The sequence below is a fragment of the Malus domestica genome, chromosome 02, assembly GCF_042453785.1.
Source record: "Malus domestica chromosome 02, GDT2T_hap1".
Taxonomy (NCBI): Eukaryota; Viridiplantae; Streptophyta; class Magnoliopsida; order Rosales; family Rosaceae; genus Malus; species Malus domestica.
In genome coordinates, this window is record NC_091662.1 from 9,999,258 (window position 1) to 10,018,242 (window position 18,985).

At 40.8% G+C, this 18,985-nt stretch overlaps 1 protein-coding gene across 1 annotated transcript; it reads right to left on the reverse strand.

Annotated features, from left to right (window-relative positions):
* Positions 1-480: 480 nt before the first annotated feature.
* On the reverse strand, positions 481-12,503 carry LOC103418267 (alpha-mannosidase). The gene is made up of 30 exons (XM_070815057.1): positions 12,070-12,503; positions 11,760-11,843; positions 11,582-11,670; positions 11,311-11,485; positions 11,063-11,182; positions 10,867-10,950; positions 10,693-10,764; positions 10,436-10,549; positions 10,254-10,354; positions 10,074-10,167; positions 9,792-9,959; positions 9,577-9,666; positions 9,415-9,480; positions 9,271-9,327; positions 8,973-9,198; positions 8,722-8,858; positions 8,527-8,592; positions 8,364-8,426; positions 8,156-8,227; positions 7,880-7,927; positions 7,592-7,711; positions 7,387-7,452; positions 7,135-7,247; positions 6,947-7,034; positions 6,748-6,858; positions 6,573-6,668; positions 6,434-6,481; positions 6,263-6,331; positions 5,902-6,169; positions 481-515 (listed from the first exon to the last, which is right to left on the reverse strand). The coding sequence occupies exons 1-29, from the start codon at positions 12,292-12,294 to the stop codon at positions 5,981-5,983; spliced, it is 3,051 nt and encodes a 1,016-aa protein (XP_070671158.1). The 5' UTR covers positions 12,295-12,503; the 3' UTR covers positions 481-515; positions 5,902-5,980.
* Positions 12,504-18,985: the final 6,482 nt, after the last annotated feature.

Consider the following 18,985-nt stretch of genomic DNA (forward strand, 5'->3'; position numbering starts at 1 on the left):
ACGCCCTCACGGTTTTGTTTCTGGGAACTCACACGAGAACTTCCCAGTGGGTCACCCATCCTGGGAATGCTCTCGCCCGAACTCGCTCATCCTGAGCATGCTCCCGCCCGAACTCGCTTAACTTCGGAGTTCCGATGGAACCCGAAGCCAGTGAGTTCCCAAAAGGCCTCGTGCTATATGGAGGTGGGCATGTACATATAAGGCATAGAGGATCCTCTCCCCTGGACGATGTGGGATCTAACAACACAAGGCATAAAAAATTCCTTCATAGAAAAATAAACGTCTTGCAAATCTCTGTGGCCGATTCACAACGCAGAGACTTCGATGGTGCCCATCTTATTTTCAATGTCGCTGCAGCGGCCTACACCACAACCTACTCGTCCATGGTATAACATTCCTCTATAGATAAATATAAGCCCTTTTCTCTCTCCCGTCCTCACTCTCACCCACTTTTATAATTAGTTTCACAACACTCATTAATTTACTACCTCAATCCAATCGAATTATATATCATTTATATACGAGAAAGGATAAGATTAGGAATGAGGATATCCGAGGTAAAGCAGGAGTAGCCGAAATTGAAGGAAAGATGAGAGAAAATCGGTTACGGTGGTTTGGACATGTGCAAAGAAGGCCTACTGACGCTCCGATTAGAAGATGCGATTATGGGACAGAGGTTCAGGGCCGAAGGGGTAGAGGAAGACCTAGGAAAACTTTGGAAGAGACTCTAAGAAAAGACTTAGAGTACTTGGATCTAACGAAGGACATGACACAGGATCGAGCACAATGGCGTTCTAAGATTCATATAGCCGATCCCACTCAGTGACTTGGATTTTCCAAGTCTCCAACCAAGAAGTTTTCCTCACTCGGGAAATTAAGGGAACACTACCCCAACCTACATGCTCCACTCAGAAAGCTTCAACATACAAGCTTCAACAAAAGAAAATTCAAAGAACTTAGCGAAGAAGGCTTTGGTGTATTTAACACAATACGTTGAAATGAAGGAAAGCTTATTTATTGATATCCCCGATAAGTTACAAATATGTACATATACATGAGTCAAAATAAACACACAAGAGGGAGCCTTCACAAAGGTTGCTTAGGAGAAGTCTCAGCAGTCGGTAGAGCCCCAGAAAGAGAAGGCACCGGAGGGGGATCATTTGGAGCCTCAGTACTGGACAGAACCCTAGAAGGAGGAGGCATCAGAGGTTGATCATTTGGAGCTTCATTACGCGGTACAGCCCCAGAAGACGAAGGCAATAAATGCCTTTGGAACAAACCCACAAATCTCTGATGATCAAGTAAAACCTGACCATCAGTTTCCTTCATCTGGTCAAGCTTCCTCTTCATGTTTGTAGCATAGTCATGTGCGAGCCGGTGCAACTGTTTATTCTCATGCTTGAGCCCTCTAATCTCCTGTTTGAGACTCATCACTTCAGCCGCCAATGATTCAACTTAGCGGGTTCGAGCAAATAGGCGTTGTGCCATATTAGACACAGAACCTGCACACTGAACACTGAGAGCCAGCGAATCCTTAACAGCTAACTCATCAGACCGTTTGGAAAGTAGTCTGTTATCTTTGGGAGTGAGAAGGTTCCTGGCCACCACCGCAGCGGTCATATCATTCTTCATCACGGAATCCCCAACGGTAAGAGGACCAGTTGGGGAGACGAAGGATGGGCGCCATATGTTGTCTGGAGAAGGCGGGGCTGCCTCTTCAACAAGGTTCAAGTCAAAACGACGGTCGGAGGGGCCAGACATTTTCAAAGGTGTTGAAGAGAGAAGAGGTCGGACAAATCAAGATCTTAGAAGTGCAAGAATGAAGCTTCTACTGGTGGAGATTCAAGTGTGCTTTGGAACTTAATGCCAGCCCCTATAAAAATCTGCACTCGACGGAGCTTCAGAAATCAAAGAGGCGCCTGCTCAGAAATCGAAGAGGCGTTTGCTTTCTCAAAAGTTGGGCTGCTTAGAGATCACGAGGGTTGATCTCAGAAATCGAAGAGCCGTTTGCTTTCTCAAAAGTTGGGCTGCTCAAAGACCACGAAGGCCGATCTCAGAAATCGAAGAGGCGCTCGCTTTCTCAAAAGCTGGGCTCCCTAGAGACCACGAGGGCCGATCTCAGAAATCGAAGAGGCACCTACTTTTCCAGCCTTGTCAGCACCTGTCACACGCACACTCAGCTTTGCGGAAATTATGGGCATTCTGTCAAAGACTTCTGGGGAAGTAGAAAACACATGAATCTTACTGTTCAATCACCCACTTCCCACACGCAACAATAGCTCATGGGTACCACAGATAACTTTGCCAAAGTTCTCTGCCAAAGTTGAGCACGTGAAGCTTGCAGCTCCCACTACATCGCTCTGACCAAGAAGGGTAAAAGAATAGCAAAGAAACAGCACTAACAAAGTTTAGACCCATAAATTTTGAAGGTCTAGCTACCATATTATTACCCACAAGGGTAAAGGAACAGTACCACTGCTGGATAATTGGAAAGTCCATGTATGTCAACCTCTGTGCTTCGTGGCAAGGTAGACTAGCAAACATGCCCAACCTTTACTCACATTCGAGAAAACACTCCCAATAAGATTGCTTGCTCCAAAATCGAAGAGGCACCGTCCTCCGAATCTAAAGAGCCAGACTCCCAACATGACTACTTTCTTAAAAATCGAAGAGAGGGTAAAGGAACAGTACCATTGCTGGATAATTGGAAAGTCCCTGTGTGTCAACCTCTGTGCTTCGTGGCAAGGTAGACTAGCAAACATGCCCAACCTTTACTCACATTCGAGAAAACACTCCCAACAAGATTGCTTGCTCCAAAATCGAAGAGGCACCGCCCTCCGAATCTCGAGAGCCACTCTCCCAACATGATTACTTTCTCAAAAATCGAAGAGACACTGCTCCCCGAATCTCGAGAGCCAGACCCCCAGCATGATTGCTTTCTCAAAAATCGGTGAGGCACCGTTCTCCGAATCAATCGAAGAGGCACTCGCTTTCTCAAAAGCTGGGCTGCTCAGAGACCACGAGGGCCGATCTCAGAAATCAAAGAGGCACCTACTTTTCTAGCCTTGTCAGCACCTGTCACACGCACACTCAGCTTTGCAGAAATTATGGGCATTCTGTCGAAGACTTCTGGTGAAGTAGAAAGCACATGAATCTTACTGTTCAATCACCCACTTCCCACACGCAACAATAACTCATGGGTACCACAGATCACTTTGCCAAAGTTCTCTGCCAAAGTTGAGCACGTGAAGCTTGCAGCTCCCACTACATCGCTCTGACCAAGAAAGGTAAAAGAATAGCAAAGAAACAGCACTAACAAAGTTTAGACACATAAATTTTGAAGGTCTAGCTACCGTATTATTACCCATAAGGGTAAAGGAACAGTACCACTGCTGGATAATTGGAAAGTCCCTGTGTGTCAACCTCTGTGCTTCGTGGCAAGGTAGACTAGCAAACATGCCCAACCTTTACTCACATTCGAGAAAACAGTCCCAACAAGATTGCTTGCTCCAAAATCGAAGAGGCACCGTCCTCCGAATCTCGAGAGCTAGACTCCCAACATGACTACTTTCTCAAAATCGAAGAGAGGGTAAAGGAACAGTACCATTGCTGGATAATTGGAAAGTCCCTATGTGTCAACCTTTGTGCTTCGTGGCAAGGTAGACTAGCAAACATGTCCAACCTTTACTCACATTCGAGACAACACTCCCAACAAGATTGCTTGCTCCAAAATCGAAGAGGCACCGCCCTCCGAATCTCGAGAGCCAGACTCCCAACATGATTACTTCCTCAAAAATCGAAGAGACACTGCTCTCCGAATCTCGAGAGTCAGACCCCCAACATGATTGCTTTCTCAAAAATCGAAGAGGCATCGTTCTCCGAATCTCGAGAGCCAGATACCACAGACCACTTTTTCAAAGTGCTCTGACAGAGTTAAAACATGTGAAACTGGCAGCTCCCACTACCGTGCTATGACCAAGCAGGGTAAAGGAATAACATTACTACTTGTTGTTAGGGAGACTCCTATATATGTCGACCTCCATCCCCAACGGACAGGCAGACCTGCAAAAATGCTCAACCCTTCATCATATCTGAGAGGGCACTCCCAACCAAGCCTTTCGAAATATTCAGCTTTCTTTCCCCCCGATAATACCTCTGCAAACAAGCTATACTAGAGCAAGAATATCTCATATCATCAGGGTTAAAAGCAAGAGTATCCCATATCATGCTTTTTCCCTGTTTTTTCTTTTGGCCTTGTTTTTACCTGCAAGACAAGGAGAAAGAGAGCAATCAGTCAGCACTTGGAATCAAGCTTCCAGCCAGGAACTGACTGCCTGGAACCCCTTACCTGATTACTTACCTGGCATTGCTCTCGAGTACTCATCTTCAACATCTTATGTTTCCAGGGAAGATTCCGCATCTGCTTGAGGAACAGATAGGGCAAGTGCGAAGGATACAAGGAAGCATGTGGAGACAAGCGTAACAGCACACGTGCCGATACATCCATTACTCTGTCAAAAGCAAAAGTATCCCATATCAGCAGGGTGGAACGTACTCTAGATTTGATGGACTTGTTTTGACCCTCAAATTCTTCAGTCGGCCTTATACTCTGGAGGAAACCAGAAAACCCTCCAGCTCAGTTCAAGAATAAGCCTGTGGAAAGTTACTTCTTCAAAAGCAAAAGTATCTCATATCATCTCTTCTCATTTTTCTTCTCTTTATCCTTCATGCTGCTGCAAGATGGGGAGAAGGTGAACAATCAGTCGGAGCTCTGATTGCTTACCTTGTCTGTCACCTCTTTCAGCAGACCCCCTAGCTCGGCGACTTGGGGGACTCCTACTACATGGTTTGTATCGCGCTTGACCAAGCCTGAAACTACAAGTAAGCTTCAAGTGAAATTGATACATTACCTTGTGCATCTCCACCAGTTAAAGATACCACCCTTGGATGGAGGAAGAGTACTTCCAGAGAAGATGCCACATCTACCTATGAGACAGATAAGGCAAGTCAAGACGACACCACACTCCGATACTTAGAAGTTTCGTGATTACGAGATCATTCTCCCACAATATTTCCTAATGTCATTTGTACTAAATCATTCACTCGTACTCACTAAAGGAGAGCTTGAACCTATGTACTTGTGTAAACCCTTCACAATTAATGAGAACTCTTCTATTCCGTGGACGTAGCCAATCTGGGTGAACCACGTACATCTTGTGTTTGCTTTCCTATCTCTATCCATTTATATACTTATCCACACTAATGACCGGAGCAATCTAGCGAAGATCACAAAAAGCGACCGTTTTCGTTACCTATGATCTATCTTGCAAGAGAACGGAGAATTAGATGGAGATCTCAACCATAGAATACGAGCTGGATGGAAAGAGTGCATCCGGCGTGTTGTGTGACCGTCGTAGGTCACTGAAGCTCAAGGGAAAATTTTATAGGACGGCAATAAGGCCAGCGATGTTGTATGGCAGAGAATGTTGGGTGGTGAAGCATCAACACGTACACAAAATGGGTGTAGCGGAGATGAGGATGCTTCGTGGGATGTGTGGGCACACGAGAAAGGATAAGATTGGGAATGAGGATATCCGAGGTACAGTAGGAGTAGCCGAAATTGTAGGAAAGATGAGAGAAAATCGGCTCTGGTGATTTGGACATGTGCAAAGAAGGCCGACTGACGCTCCGGTTCGAAGATGTGACTACGGGACAGAGGTTCAGGGCCGAAGGGGTAGAGGAAGACCTAGGAAAACTTTGGAAGAGACTCTAAGAAAAGACTTAGAGTACTTGGATCTAACGGAGGACATGACACAAAACCGAGCGCAATGGCGTTCTAGGATTCATATAGCCGACCCCACTTAGTGGGAAAAGGCTTTGTTGTTGTTGTTGTTGTTGTTGTATATAGTTCTGACATAATTTTCACGGCATACCTATTGCTTGCGCTGCAAGTTATAACAAAAATAAAAAAACACGGCATCTAAAATTTCAACACCAAGGTGCGGATCTCCATGGGTCCAAGCTCAACAACAAGAGCTGATCTATCGACAGGCCCCCCTCTAACCGGTGCAGGTTCATCTCCCCCGTCACCCTCGACTTTCCATGTCATCTTCTTCATCTCCGACTTCTCTTGGTTTGCAGACAAGCTCACTTCCTTCACCTCTTTTATCTGAAAAGTACAATCACCAACAAGCACATTATGGAAACCGCCAATAATCCCGTAAAACATATGTCGGGCGAAATAATGTACCGTAAAACCTACCGTTTTTCCTGTAAACATCTTCTTCAGTTCAACTTTGGCCAGTGTTGAATATTGAGGATCTTCGGCTGCCTGTTAGAATCAACAGCGTAAAAGAAGTGAACACAAACTAAATTAATTGCATTGTCAAATCAATTATATCACTATAGCGTGTTCTTTTGCTTATCTTTTTACCTCATATAGATGAGCTAACCGAAGGAGCACAGTACCGTCATCCAGTTCCTGCAAAACTAGAATGTTAGAGAGAGAGAGAGAGAGAGAGAGAGAGAGAATTAGCGAGCACTCGTGTCATTGTTCAGTGGTTTACGGTCACCTGAAGAGTAATCAAAGCAACATTGAGAGGCAAGCTGTAATTAGAATCCATGGTAGATGATTTTGTCAAATGTGATGCAGCCCAATCCTCCATTTTCTGAAATATTAAAATCATATATTATAAGGTCAACAGCAATGAAGCTTTACACTCTTCTGTAATTATGGTGAAGTCATACCTCGTGGGCGAATGCTAGAAGAAGAGGAGAGTAAACTTCCTGGCCAGTTGTGCGGCGCCAGGGGGCACCCGACCCTGCCTGGTTTACGCTCATATAATAGTTCCCTCGAACCTGCAAAAAATATATAATATGCAAGAAATAAGCGTTTTTACTCTCATTGCATGGAAATAGAAACTACTATTGCTGTATAGCATGATACCGTTAGTCCTTCGCATGTATTTTCTTCGATGCACACTGTTTCATCAAGTGCTTCACCCACTCCTCTCGAATCATCCTCAAGTATACGCCTTGTGTTTCAAGCACGGAAGATTTAGGTCCACATATCCATATCCAGAATAAAACAATTATTTGACCTAGATGCCGGAAATTTGTCTGTTGGAACCAAACCTGTGAAGCATCAGCTCTATTTGTCCATTTTCAATGCTTGATCCTCCAGTGGCACGATCTACCAAGACTGAGAACTCGGATTTGTTATCCGAAGTAAACATTCCAAGATTTAGCTGAAAAAAAAAAAGAAAAAAGAAAAAAAGATAGCTACCGTTAACATAATTACTATTAACTGAGCACAACATTTATTAAATCAAATTAGCTAGTTGTGGTGTATGTGCGTATATCATGGAAGAAAATTGAAGAAATTACTGGATAATAGTTTCCTGCCACAGGTTGATTAACCACAAGGGGCCAGTCTGGTCTATAATCTCGTACCTGCAAACCCATGACTCAAGTGTTACTTCACTTTTCCAAATTTAAGAATTCACGAGACAATGATAAACCAGCAAACTTCATCTGTTAAAATTTTCGGTGGAGAATACTAATTTGTATGAGAAACTCGTAATGGAGTTACCCGTTTAATGAAATCCCTTCCGTTAGAATCGGTGTAGAACTCCTTGTTTGTGTCCATGTTTGCTGTCATTCTTGTGATCACCTCCTTTCCAACACCATCGTCTGTGGGAATAGGACCGACCTTCAAAACAAAAATATGTCAGAACTACATGATTTGAGTCTGGCAAGATAGTACTTTACTGCTTTGCCTAAGGAAAGGATTCATCAGCCCAGATGAATACGGTGGACATTCAAAGTAAAGGCAATTATGTTTCCATTGTCCAAATAAAATGGAAGGTGCATGACTCACCGTATATTCAACTTCGGCATGCTCTTTGTCTCTGTAAAGTCTAGTAACCTAATAACAAATGAAATCTCTCGTTCAGAAAAATACGGTTGGTAACAACATAAGACAATGTCAACTTCAATTTCACTTCTGTATTATCTTTTATTAGGGTCCAAAATGATGTGTATAGCTCGCTAATGACGTAAACCCTCATATGAACAAATTCAGTGAACTATTTAAGCATTTCCGATACAAAAGACGTTTCAACCAGAGAAGGCAATTTGACAAAGTGCCAATAACCTGATAGATCCATGGACTGAACTGTTGGTGAATCTCATCAACTATCGGTCCACGAAAGACCTTCAAAGGAACCTGTAGAATAAAATAAAAACTTTCAGAATTTGTAGTGAAGAACCAGATATTATCTCTCAATCCTTATTTTATAAAGTGAAATTCCATGTAATTCAAAGCATGGAAAGTGCGTGATAATACGCAAAATAAGGCTTACTGATCTTGAGACGACAGTTGGAGGGGCACCATTAGGCCGGAATATGTATGCACCAGAAGCTTGCTGGATAGATCACATAAACTGCATGTTAGTTCAGCAGGCACTTCATCGACCTGAATTACGCGCTAAAGTAAATCAAAGTCCTAGCAGAAATATTTGACACCTGGGAATCGGCATCTCCTGTGCTTGAACCATACCAGAGGTAGCTCTGCTGTATCGGGACATCAACCTGGTGAACATGATTGTTAATTAAAATTGCTTTAAACTTCCACCAGTCTAAATAAATAGCGTAAACCGGCTCTTCGTTTGAGGGCTGTAAATCTAAACCTATGTCACTTGCACATGTGAAATAACTTACTCCTGTTTTAGAATTATACATCCGATTGAGTTGTCCCGAAGCTAAAGAAAACGACATTTTCAGATCTCCAGGTCCGATTTCAATTGTCTCATTCTGTGGACTGTCCATCGCAGAGAGAAATCCATTTCCGCTTTTCACTATAGAAGTAAGGGCAAAGAAATGCAGATAGTACATAATTTATTCTAGTATACTATGAGCATATGAGCTTCATAAAATAACACTTGAGAATTCTCAAGGGGAAAGATGCTTACATCTACGTTTGGTAGCTGTTCTTGAAACGAAGTATGTATTCCAACCAAGTGGCGGCACGGAGACTTGAAAGATTAGCCAGTACTTTGGAACTTGGTCTGGTGGCTGTCCCAAGTAGGCTTTTACATAGAAGTTTCTTAAATTCGCTGTTACATTGTCCAAACTTACATACTGTACCACAAGAATATTTCCCGAAGAATCTTGAACAGAAAGAGTGGCATCGTTAACCTGGTTGAACAGAAAAAGTGAGCAAACCTACACTATGACAGCATAAACTAAATGCGAAGAACATATGCTCACAGGAATCCGAACAGTCTCAGTCCGATTCCATCCGAGAGGATTATATGCCACAACGACCTGAAATTTAAGAGAACGAACGATAAACAAAAGGTTTCATCCGCGAAATGTCCACAAGTAAATTACAAGAAAAAGGAGATAAATTACCAAGCTCTTCCCTTGTGGAATATCTTCCTCTGTTGGAGGGCAGTAGCTGATATTGAGTAATTGACACTGTTTAACAATACAAAATTAGCAAATTATAAGTATATCCAGAGAATTAGCATCAATGATCCAAACGCAACGAATGACAATGAATTGAAGTATCACCTGGCTAAAAGTCGGTGTTGAGTTAGTACATTGATCTCCTGTTTTATTTGTAGTTAGACACAAAAGATCGGAATTGACAACAGCTTCTGCCTATAAAATGTCATATGCTACATAAGATATCTAAGGCATATTTTAGCACAGACGATGAATAACAGTGTCGGAGACAAATGCAAAAACTCAGAGGACCAAAATGTGTAGAGATTCTAGCTGGAGACCTCAGAAGCTCCGATGAAAAGGCGCTTTGCGTAGTCATTTGTAGTATGTTGTTTGGCAGTGCCAGTGACTGCATCATGGTGCTGTGCGATTCCTAAAGCATCTGCAAGGCCATCGGTATTGGAACCATTTGCTTTCCTTCCAGCCAGAAATTCTAGTTCTCGTGCCGCCTATTTTGCAAAAATAGAAGTTCACACCAAAGTACCACTTGGATTGCACTTAAAACTGACAGAATGCATCAGATGCTATAGATGATTACTATAAGGACTAATTTGATTTTATACCAAATAATATCCGCTTAGCAAGCGGATATATCCCTTCAAACCCGGGCGACTAGTGAAAAATCCAGTCCAATAAGCATCTACCGCATCTGCATACCTGTTGGCAATCATTGGTATGCAATAGATTAAGTCAGTAAGTCCTGTCCTGTAAATACAAGAGGAAAATGAGAGAATAATACTCACGGAAAATAATCCTCAGTTTTCAGTGGCCATGACTGGTTTGCTGCATTTTTAGCATCGGTATAGATAGATGGTGTAGAATACAAGGCATTAACTCGACCGTCCTGAAAACAAAAATAAGCTCAATGATGCAACTTCGAACTTGAAATTCGCATAGTAGTATGAGGTTTGTGATTAAACTCCACCTTATTAACATAGTGAATTAACTTGTCCATTTGTTTGAACCATGATTCTGCATATTGGTACTGGAAATCATCTCCCATCGTCCACATAATGTGATTCGTCCTTGTCACATTTGCCTGCACACAAAGATCATTCAATCATTTATCATATACATGCTTCAACTTTAACCATTAGATAAAACAAAAGTTTATAAGAAAATTTAAAGGAGCATTTAGGAACATTAGAACTTCATTATATACTCAAGGGATAAGGTGATTACTTGGGTGAGTGAAGCGCTGATGAAATCGCTGACACGCTGTTCAACATTGTAGTCGAACAGAAGAGGATTATCCTGCAGTTTTATCATTCAACAGATTAGTTGATACCTCATTACATCCACCCTGAAAGAACATCGAGTACTTGATGGGAAAAGTTACTCTGTTGAAACTAGAACCTGGACAGGTTCGAAGTTGTCAAATACTTCGAAATGGAAACCGGGAGGTGGACTATAGTGAACCGGAAAAGCATTGGCAAAAATCTGCAAAAGGCCAGGGTAGTTGTATGTAAGCATTAGATTACATTTTTGAATTAAGGGAAAGTTAAAGTTTTGTAATTAAAATGGTAACGGTGCAGCAGTTGTAGTTCTAAACCTGAGATGAAGAACTAAAAGTTTTGGATCCACGCCATATAACCTCTAGAGACTTATCCACCTTGCGCTTCGCTCTGTCCTGATAATCGATCCTTGCAAAATGCACAGAATCAAACCCGAGCTGCAAGAACATTGTAAGAATCAACTCCATCAGAATTATACGATACCAAATAAAGTTAAGATTCAAGCATGTGACTAAACCAACATAGAAAAATAATCAAGCATTGAGGACTGAAATAACAAAATGACCTCAGCGGTGAGTAAGTAAGCTTGCACGGCAGAGTGTCCAAAGGGATCAATTTGCCATCCAGCACGAGGTGTCTTGTTGAACTGCGCCTTTATTGCACGGTGACCTAGCGTCGTTTGATCAATCATGTCTATGTAATGGGTTGTTGCTTCATCATGCATACACCAACCACCATTGCTATATATGCAATAGATTTTCTTAAAACAGATTAAAAGATGCAAACCAAACACATTTCCTTACGCAAATCAAAGATTCAAGTCGATAGAAGCATACACAAACTCTAACTGCCCAGCATCTACTAGTTTTCGCACGAGAGCTTGAATTTCCGGACTTTGTGTTAACCACCATCTTTGGAAGAATGCCTAAAATTCATGCTAAACAGATCAGAAAACAAAAAGAACTAAAAATTGAAAAACTTTATCATGTTGTGGAGCTTAATTACTGGCTTTACCATCTCAGCAAACACAAACTTCCTGTTCGGATCACGAACCAACGATTCAACAACAGAATCCAACGTATTCTCAACACAAGCACCCTAATCAAAATGAGCAAATTCATTAACTTGTTAATGATTAAAGTAATTAGCACATTAAGACAATCAAAAGTACTTTTGGCAAAAACCTTATATGGTGTTTTTGCATCATAAAAACTACTTTTTAGTGATCAAAAGTATTTCTAGCAAAAACGCTTATTAGGTGCATAAAACTTATCATACGAACTCATATATTATATACAAACTTGGTTGTTTATTATTGTATGACCTGAATGCTGTTGTTTGATCCAACATAGTACTGATCAACCGTCTTCAACCACCCGACATCATCGTGCGAATGCGCCACCAAATGAACATTCAGTTTCCCCTCCACCACGCCACTCCCCGTCTCATACTTCACAAAACCGCCGCCAACAGCCTCCCTACATAAACAACCCACAACCAAAACAACCACAAGCCGAAAACCCAACTCCAAAGTTTCCGCCTTTCCCATTTTCGAAGTGCGAAAATGGGTTTTCGCTCTGCCGGGTTATATCCAAAACAGTCTCCGTGAGTCTGTGACCTGTTGCCACGGTTGTTAACCTTGTGATTGGGAATTTCGGGTAGGACAGGACAAAAGAGGCCTCGGTTTCTCCATTGAAACAAAATGGCCGGCCTAAATATATAGAGGGTGAGACGGGACTGGATAGTGAGGGGGACAGTCTGTACGAGGGCGTGTAGAGGGGATGGGGCTCCATTTGTCCGAGTTTGACAAAGCTTGTGGCCTTTTGAGATTTGACAGAGGATTCAAACGATTGAGTTGTGGGGGGGGGGGTTGAATTGTAAACGGATGGGTTAAATTACCGCCACTTTTTTGGCCGTTGGATGTGGATTTATGTTTTTTATTTTATGTCAAACAATAAATTTTGTTAGATTAGCCACCAACAGAATTCGAACACATGCCGCCACGCAAGGACCCAACTCTTTTCCACCACTGTGGTAAAAAGCCACTTTCATATAATCGCAAACTACAGTAATATTTGTCACACAAATTGAAACTGACACATTCACACTCTGTAATAAAGTTTTAATATTAATGGTTTGTTATATTAACAGCTCACATATTGTTGAATACACCCAATATACTAAATACACCCCACATTTACTTTTTCAATCAAAATTTATCTTTATACACCCCATATACTTTCCTATATTACCCTCACACCCCAAACTTTCTACATACATCCATCATTCTTCACATGCATTCAACATTCTCTCATTGTTCATTCTCACCACACCTCCAAATTTCAAGACTCTCGCTAAACATGTAAATGCTAATTATGAGGTCAACTACATGACATTCGATTGCTGGTTTATTTTACTGGTAGAGCACAAATCCCAAATTTGTATCCTTATCTGTTACTCCTCTAGAGTCAATCTCACAAAATTTTGACCCAAAAATACAAAATGATAGGACATGGGTGAATTTTTTTTTTTCAAAATTATAATGGGTTCAATTCTTTTTACGGTACAAAACTTAAAAAGAAAGTAGTGCCAACTGCCAATATTACTACTTAGAGAAAAATTTGTTTATATTATAATGGATTTATTCAATTTTTGTAACATCCCACATCGACCAACGGATAGGGGGTGATGTGCTTTATATGTACATGCCCACCTTCATATAGCACGAGACATTTTGGGAGCTCACTGACTTCAAATTCCATAGGAACTTCGAAGTTAAGCGAGATCGCGTGAGACCAATCCCAGGATGGGTGGCCCACTAGGAAGTTCTCGTGTGAATTCCTAGAAACAAAACCGTGAGGGCGTGGTCGGGGCCCAAAGCGGACAATATCGTGCTATGGCGGAGTTGCGATTGGGATGTGACAGAATGGTATCAGAGCCACTCTGTTGTGTGGTGCGAGTGACAGAATGATATCAGAGCCACTCTGCTGTGTGGTGCGAGTGTGTCGATGAGGACGTCGGGTCCCTAAGAGGGGTGGATTGTAACATCCCGCATCGACCAACGGAGAATGGGTGATGTGCCTTATATGTACATGCCCACCTCCATATAGTACGAGGCTTTTTGGGAGCTCACTGACTTCGGATTCCATAGGAACTCCGAAGTTAAGCGAGATCGAGCGAGAGCAATCCCATGATGGGTGACTCACTGGGAAGTTCTCATGTGAGTTCTCAGAAACAAAACCGTGAAGGCGTGGTTGGGGCCCAAAGCGGACAATATCGTGCTACGGCAGAGATGGGGCCCGGGTCGGGATGTGACAATTTTTCTTTTAAGATATTGAGAATTTGTTTTGGAGTAGTTATAGATTTTGATAACAAAAAAATGTTGTAGTTCTTACAAAATTCATAATGTAGTACGTTTGGTTATGAATTCGTAACATTTTTTTATTTTTAGGATTTAGGTTTCTATCAATTTGGGGGTTTTTGTCAATTAGGGGTTTTAGGATTTTAGGGTTCGGGTTTAGACAATTTAGAGTTAGGGTTCATATCAATCAATAATTTGTGTATTCAAATTCTGTTAAATTTTTTGGGGCTAAATACTCATTTCATGTTAAGATACATGAGTTACTTAATAATACATATTTATGTAGGGTGTATTCAACATTATGTGGGGTACTAATAAAAAAACCCTAATATTAAATATGGCGCCCCAAAAAGTGTGTTATATTTGTACATTTAAATGATATTTCTCAATTGCAAACTATGTGTATGATCAAAATTTAAGGGGTGTGCTATCTACACACCCTTTTTACTTTCCACACACTCCTCTCAATTTCGACCGTTAGATCGAATAGATTAAAGAAGATTAAAGAACATAAATTAACAAATGGTGTGTGAGAAGTAAAAAGAGGTAAATTTAAACTTGACAAAATCACATACCACGTGATATAATACGAACATGCAATGCACGTAAACACAATTATAAATTGTAGATATGAATATGCAATCGTGCTTACGCACATTAATCGCATTTATACATGCACCTTTCTCTCTCCTTCCATGTCGCATCCTTCTCAATCCCACTTATCCAATACTGTGGTTTATCTATTCCAATCCAATCCTCCGTGTCAAGTGAGATATTTGCCTACACGTAATGTTTCATCGAGTCATTCACTATGTTTGTTCATCTTTAACTTGCATATCGGAATACTATGCTTGCTGTCTCCTTTTCCTTCATATATGGAGAACCGTTCAACTCTCGAACCCGAAGTTAGAAAATGAGTCGTGGGAGCATCATCAGTTGACATGATCAGGTGATAAAGACAGTGAATATGAAACTGTTGCATCTAAGTTTTCTTCTTTTCAAACTTACTCGTGATTGTGTGTAAAAATTACTTTTATCTCTTTTTTGGTTAGTTTTTTTCTAATGATCATACAACTCTATCATATTCATGACCTTATTATTGCAAAAAAAAAAAAAAAAAAAAAAACGCATGGCCTTTTTAGGCCCTTGATTAATGTTGGAACCAACCTTTGTGTCAATTTTTATTAGGAAAGATTTGGTTTCATCTTACTCATTACAGCTGGAGCAGATTCTTATGACAAAAATATTGTTTGTACAAGCAAAACTCACACAATCACTTACATATGGTTCTAGATTCTCTCATTTTCCTCCCCTCGTATTTGAACGCTCAAGATTAAGCCACATCATCATCTTGTTTTACCTTCTCTAAAAAGAGAAGAAGAGGAGGAAACAAAGGGAACAAACGAGGAAGGTGAAAATGGAGGGAAGAGAATCCAACTCCCTTAAATCCATTCGATTCTATTCAAGGTATAAGTCCTATCATTGTATGTGGGGTACGTGTATTAAAGTTTTTTTTACTCTTAGCAAGCATGTCAATCTCCGTAGTACGAGAGTAAATCTATACGAAACTGAGAAATTTGTTTCCTTTTTTCATTTGTTTCCTTTTTTTTATTTTTCGTACGAGAGTAAATCAAAACGAAACTGAGAAAATTGTTTCCTTTTTTCCTTTTTTTTTTTTAATCCACTCTTCCCGGGTCTAGAGAGGTTATGGGGAGTTTCACGTTGCCCATGGCCACAGTCAAACAGACTTACCAGCTCGGAGCATCGAATCCAAGACCTCTCACTTTTTTTTGTTTATTGGGGAGCCACAGTCCGTGCCTTTACCATTAGACCACTTAATGTGGTTAGAAAATTATTAACCCAAAAAACATCAAATGTGACAGATAATTAACAGGAGGGATCATCGATTAAAAATATAATAACATGCTTGTTTAATACCATTACCAATGTTTCAATTTTTTAATCCCTTTGAAATTTGGAGCGATGCTTGAATCCAACGTGACATATAATAGCATACATGTATGCCAAAATAGACATCATCCGAATATTTATACGACTATTAATCCTCGTTACCATTCGATTTTGATATCCCAACAATCAAGACGAAGACCAAATCACCAATACATACATACTGCCGAACCGAGACCATATTAAAAATTGTGTTTTGTTTGAATGTGTTTGTCGTGTAGATTTATTACTGGAAGGACTGCTTATGCACATGAGTAACTATCAACCGTTGATGTATATGAGACCTATAATCCAATGACGAGTTACACAGCATATTTCTTGTTGCTAGTTGTCGAACATCGTCATTACTGGAGACAGATGTTTTATCTGCTAGACTTATTGGGAAGTTGAGAAGGATGTCACTTAGTAGTTACCGAAGTAATCACCATTAACAACAAAGAACACCAAGTAAAAACATCGTCGTTGGGAACAAGTTAAATATTAATTCAATGCAGAGATGCATATCAATGTTGCACGTCTTTTGCTCGAACGCCATCAGTTTATCTGAAGCCATATGAAGCGAATGTGATAAAGATCAATGTACTGGTGTAGAAACGGAGCTTTCTGACCAGGCGAACAAACAATGATCCAAATTTCAATCTACAAGCTTAAAGGTCAGAACCTGAGTAGAGAGACGATCACTAAAGGTTGGCGAGATTTGCTGCCAAGCAGAAGCATTTCAGCACAAGTTGGCAACGGACATGAACTGGGTGATTTCAGCCAAAGTTACGCTGAGGTCAACCCGTTGAGGCATTCCAAGTTTTCCTATCATATCTCGAACTAACCAGCAACCAAACAAAGAATAACAGGAACATATAACAACAAAGAATCAGAAGTTAGAAATCTCCGCTGATCAGATTGACCGCATCGGCCTGAGCTTGAAACCTCGACGGAGCGTAATCGCTGTTCCGCATCCACTCCGAATTATCAATGCAGATCATTGTCGCCTGTCCAGCAACGCAAACCGACCAATTAAACAAACAAAATTTCCCTAAATTTAAACCCCTAATTTCCAAGAAAGACGATGAATTTGGGGGAATTTGAACTTGCACAATCATTTTTACTTACTTCCGTAGTTTTCTTTACATGCAAGAAAGAGTGATTTGTATATGTATCATATATTGTTGGAAATTATATATTATAATATGAAATATTGTAATATATAATTTTAATAATTGAATGAAAAATAGTGTTAACCAACATCTTAGAATGGTTATGTTGTTTAAGTGATATTCCCTTTATAAGTGATGTATACTTATAGTGAAAAGTTACATCTCTTTAATAAGTAGAAGTTTGATTCTATATAAACCCATGAAACCATTGGTATTAGATATAGAAAATTAGAGTTAATTTTTACTCTTGAGAAATAGGGTTTCCCCACTTTGTTTCTCAAATGATTTGTGTGTCAAATTCCGAGTCGTGTCTTAAGAGTACGGAATATATAAAGTTCGCCAGAGTCGGAAGATTGAAGTGCTTTGACTTCGGATTATAGATTGTTGAATCTTGGGAGATAGACGCCTATCGAACTACAAGCACAAGAGTAGGGGCGAAATTCTATCTTTAGGACATTGCATTTATGCAAGCCTCAATCTCCAAGTTTGTCAGTTTTTCTAACTTTATCTCTAATTGTTTATATTAATCTCATATATAATTGATGTTGTGAATTTCTTTATGATTATTATCATTGGAGTTATATTGTTATTTCTCATATTTTCTATTATTGCTCCAACATATATCACTAGGTTGATGTACCAATTCAGTAGAGCTACTTCTGGTATAATGCAAGTGGAGGTGGTTTGTTGTTCCCGAGTGTCAAATATATGTCCTAGGGTTGCGATTTACTTAATTACAGAACTCAAGCCGGTCGTTGGAATACCTTGTTATGGTTTGTGATCAGTTTTGATATTAAATAAATGTTGGGGTTAATATGTTAACTTTTGGGGCAAAATTGTAATAGAACTTATAAGTTGTTAGATTGTTTTGCATTTCGCCATCTGGCATTCGCAAAGCATATATGCTTTTGTAATTCAGTTGCAATGTGTGGTTGAAAATCAATACAGAAATTGAGAACTGTGCTTCATCTCATCTTCTCCAATTCCCTTTTCCCATTGTTGCTAGCTGCAAGGTTTGGTTGAGCAAGTCTAGAGGTTTGATTTCTAACATTGGTATCACCCTTCGATCCTGGTTCCTCCGTGTATGCCCCGTAAACCCGCTGCTACCCGCTCTACTACCATGGACGCTCGCCTCTCTTCTCTGGAAGCTTCTTTTGCAGATCTTCAATCTATCATCGCCGATGTGGTGAAGACCTCTGTGCACTCCGGTTTGGAGTCCGATCTCCCTTCTCATCTCGATCGTCGCCTTCCGGTGTACTTTGAGCAGTTTTGCCGTGAGTTTTCTTTTCAGAGCGTCAGCGACACTTCTATGCCTCAACCCGTTCCGCCTCTACCACTTCCTCCTAATTTGGATCTACATCCACCTCCTCGGCACCTCAATTGGGCGGGTGGGGGGCATCCTTATCGAACTTAGTGGACATAGCGGGTGGATTTTCCCCGTTTTTTCAACGGTGATGACCCACTCGCCTGGATTTACACAACGGAGCAGTTTTTCACATTCTACAACATTCCAGAGAACCAACGCGTGCTCACTGCATCCTTTCATCTGGAAGGGGAAGCATTGCAGTGGTTTCAATGGATAAATTGTCTCACATCTACTCCGGACTGGTTAGCTTTCACTAAGGTTTTTTGTAGAGAATTTGGCCCAAATGAGTTCGAGGATAGTGCTGAGGCATTATTCAAATTGAGGCAAACAGGTACCCTGTGCGATTACGTTGTGGAATTTCGTAGATTAGCCAATCGTACCACTGGAATTGGGC

Bases quoted from the DNA above. Each gene is read 5' to 3' on its own strand.
- LOC103418267 (XM_070815057.1), bottom strand. From the start codon at position 12,294: ATGGGAAAGGCGGAAACTTTGGAGTTGGGTTTTCGGCTTGTGGTTGTT. The intron at 8,228-8,363 runs GTAAGCCTTATT...TTTATTCTACAG, and splicing joins CAACTGTCGTCTCAAGATCA to GTTCCTTTGAAGGTCTTTCG. The intron at 6,669-6,747 runs GTATGACTTCAC...TTAATATTTCAG, and splicing joins TTCTAGCATTCGCCCACGAG to AAAATGGAGGATTGGGCTGC.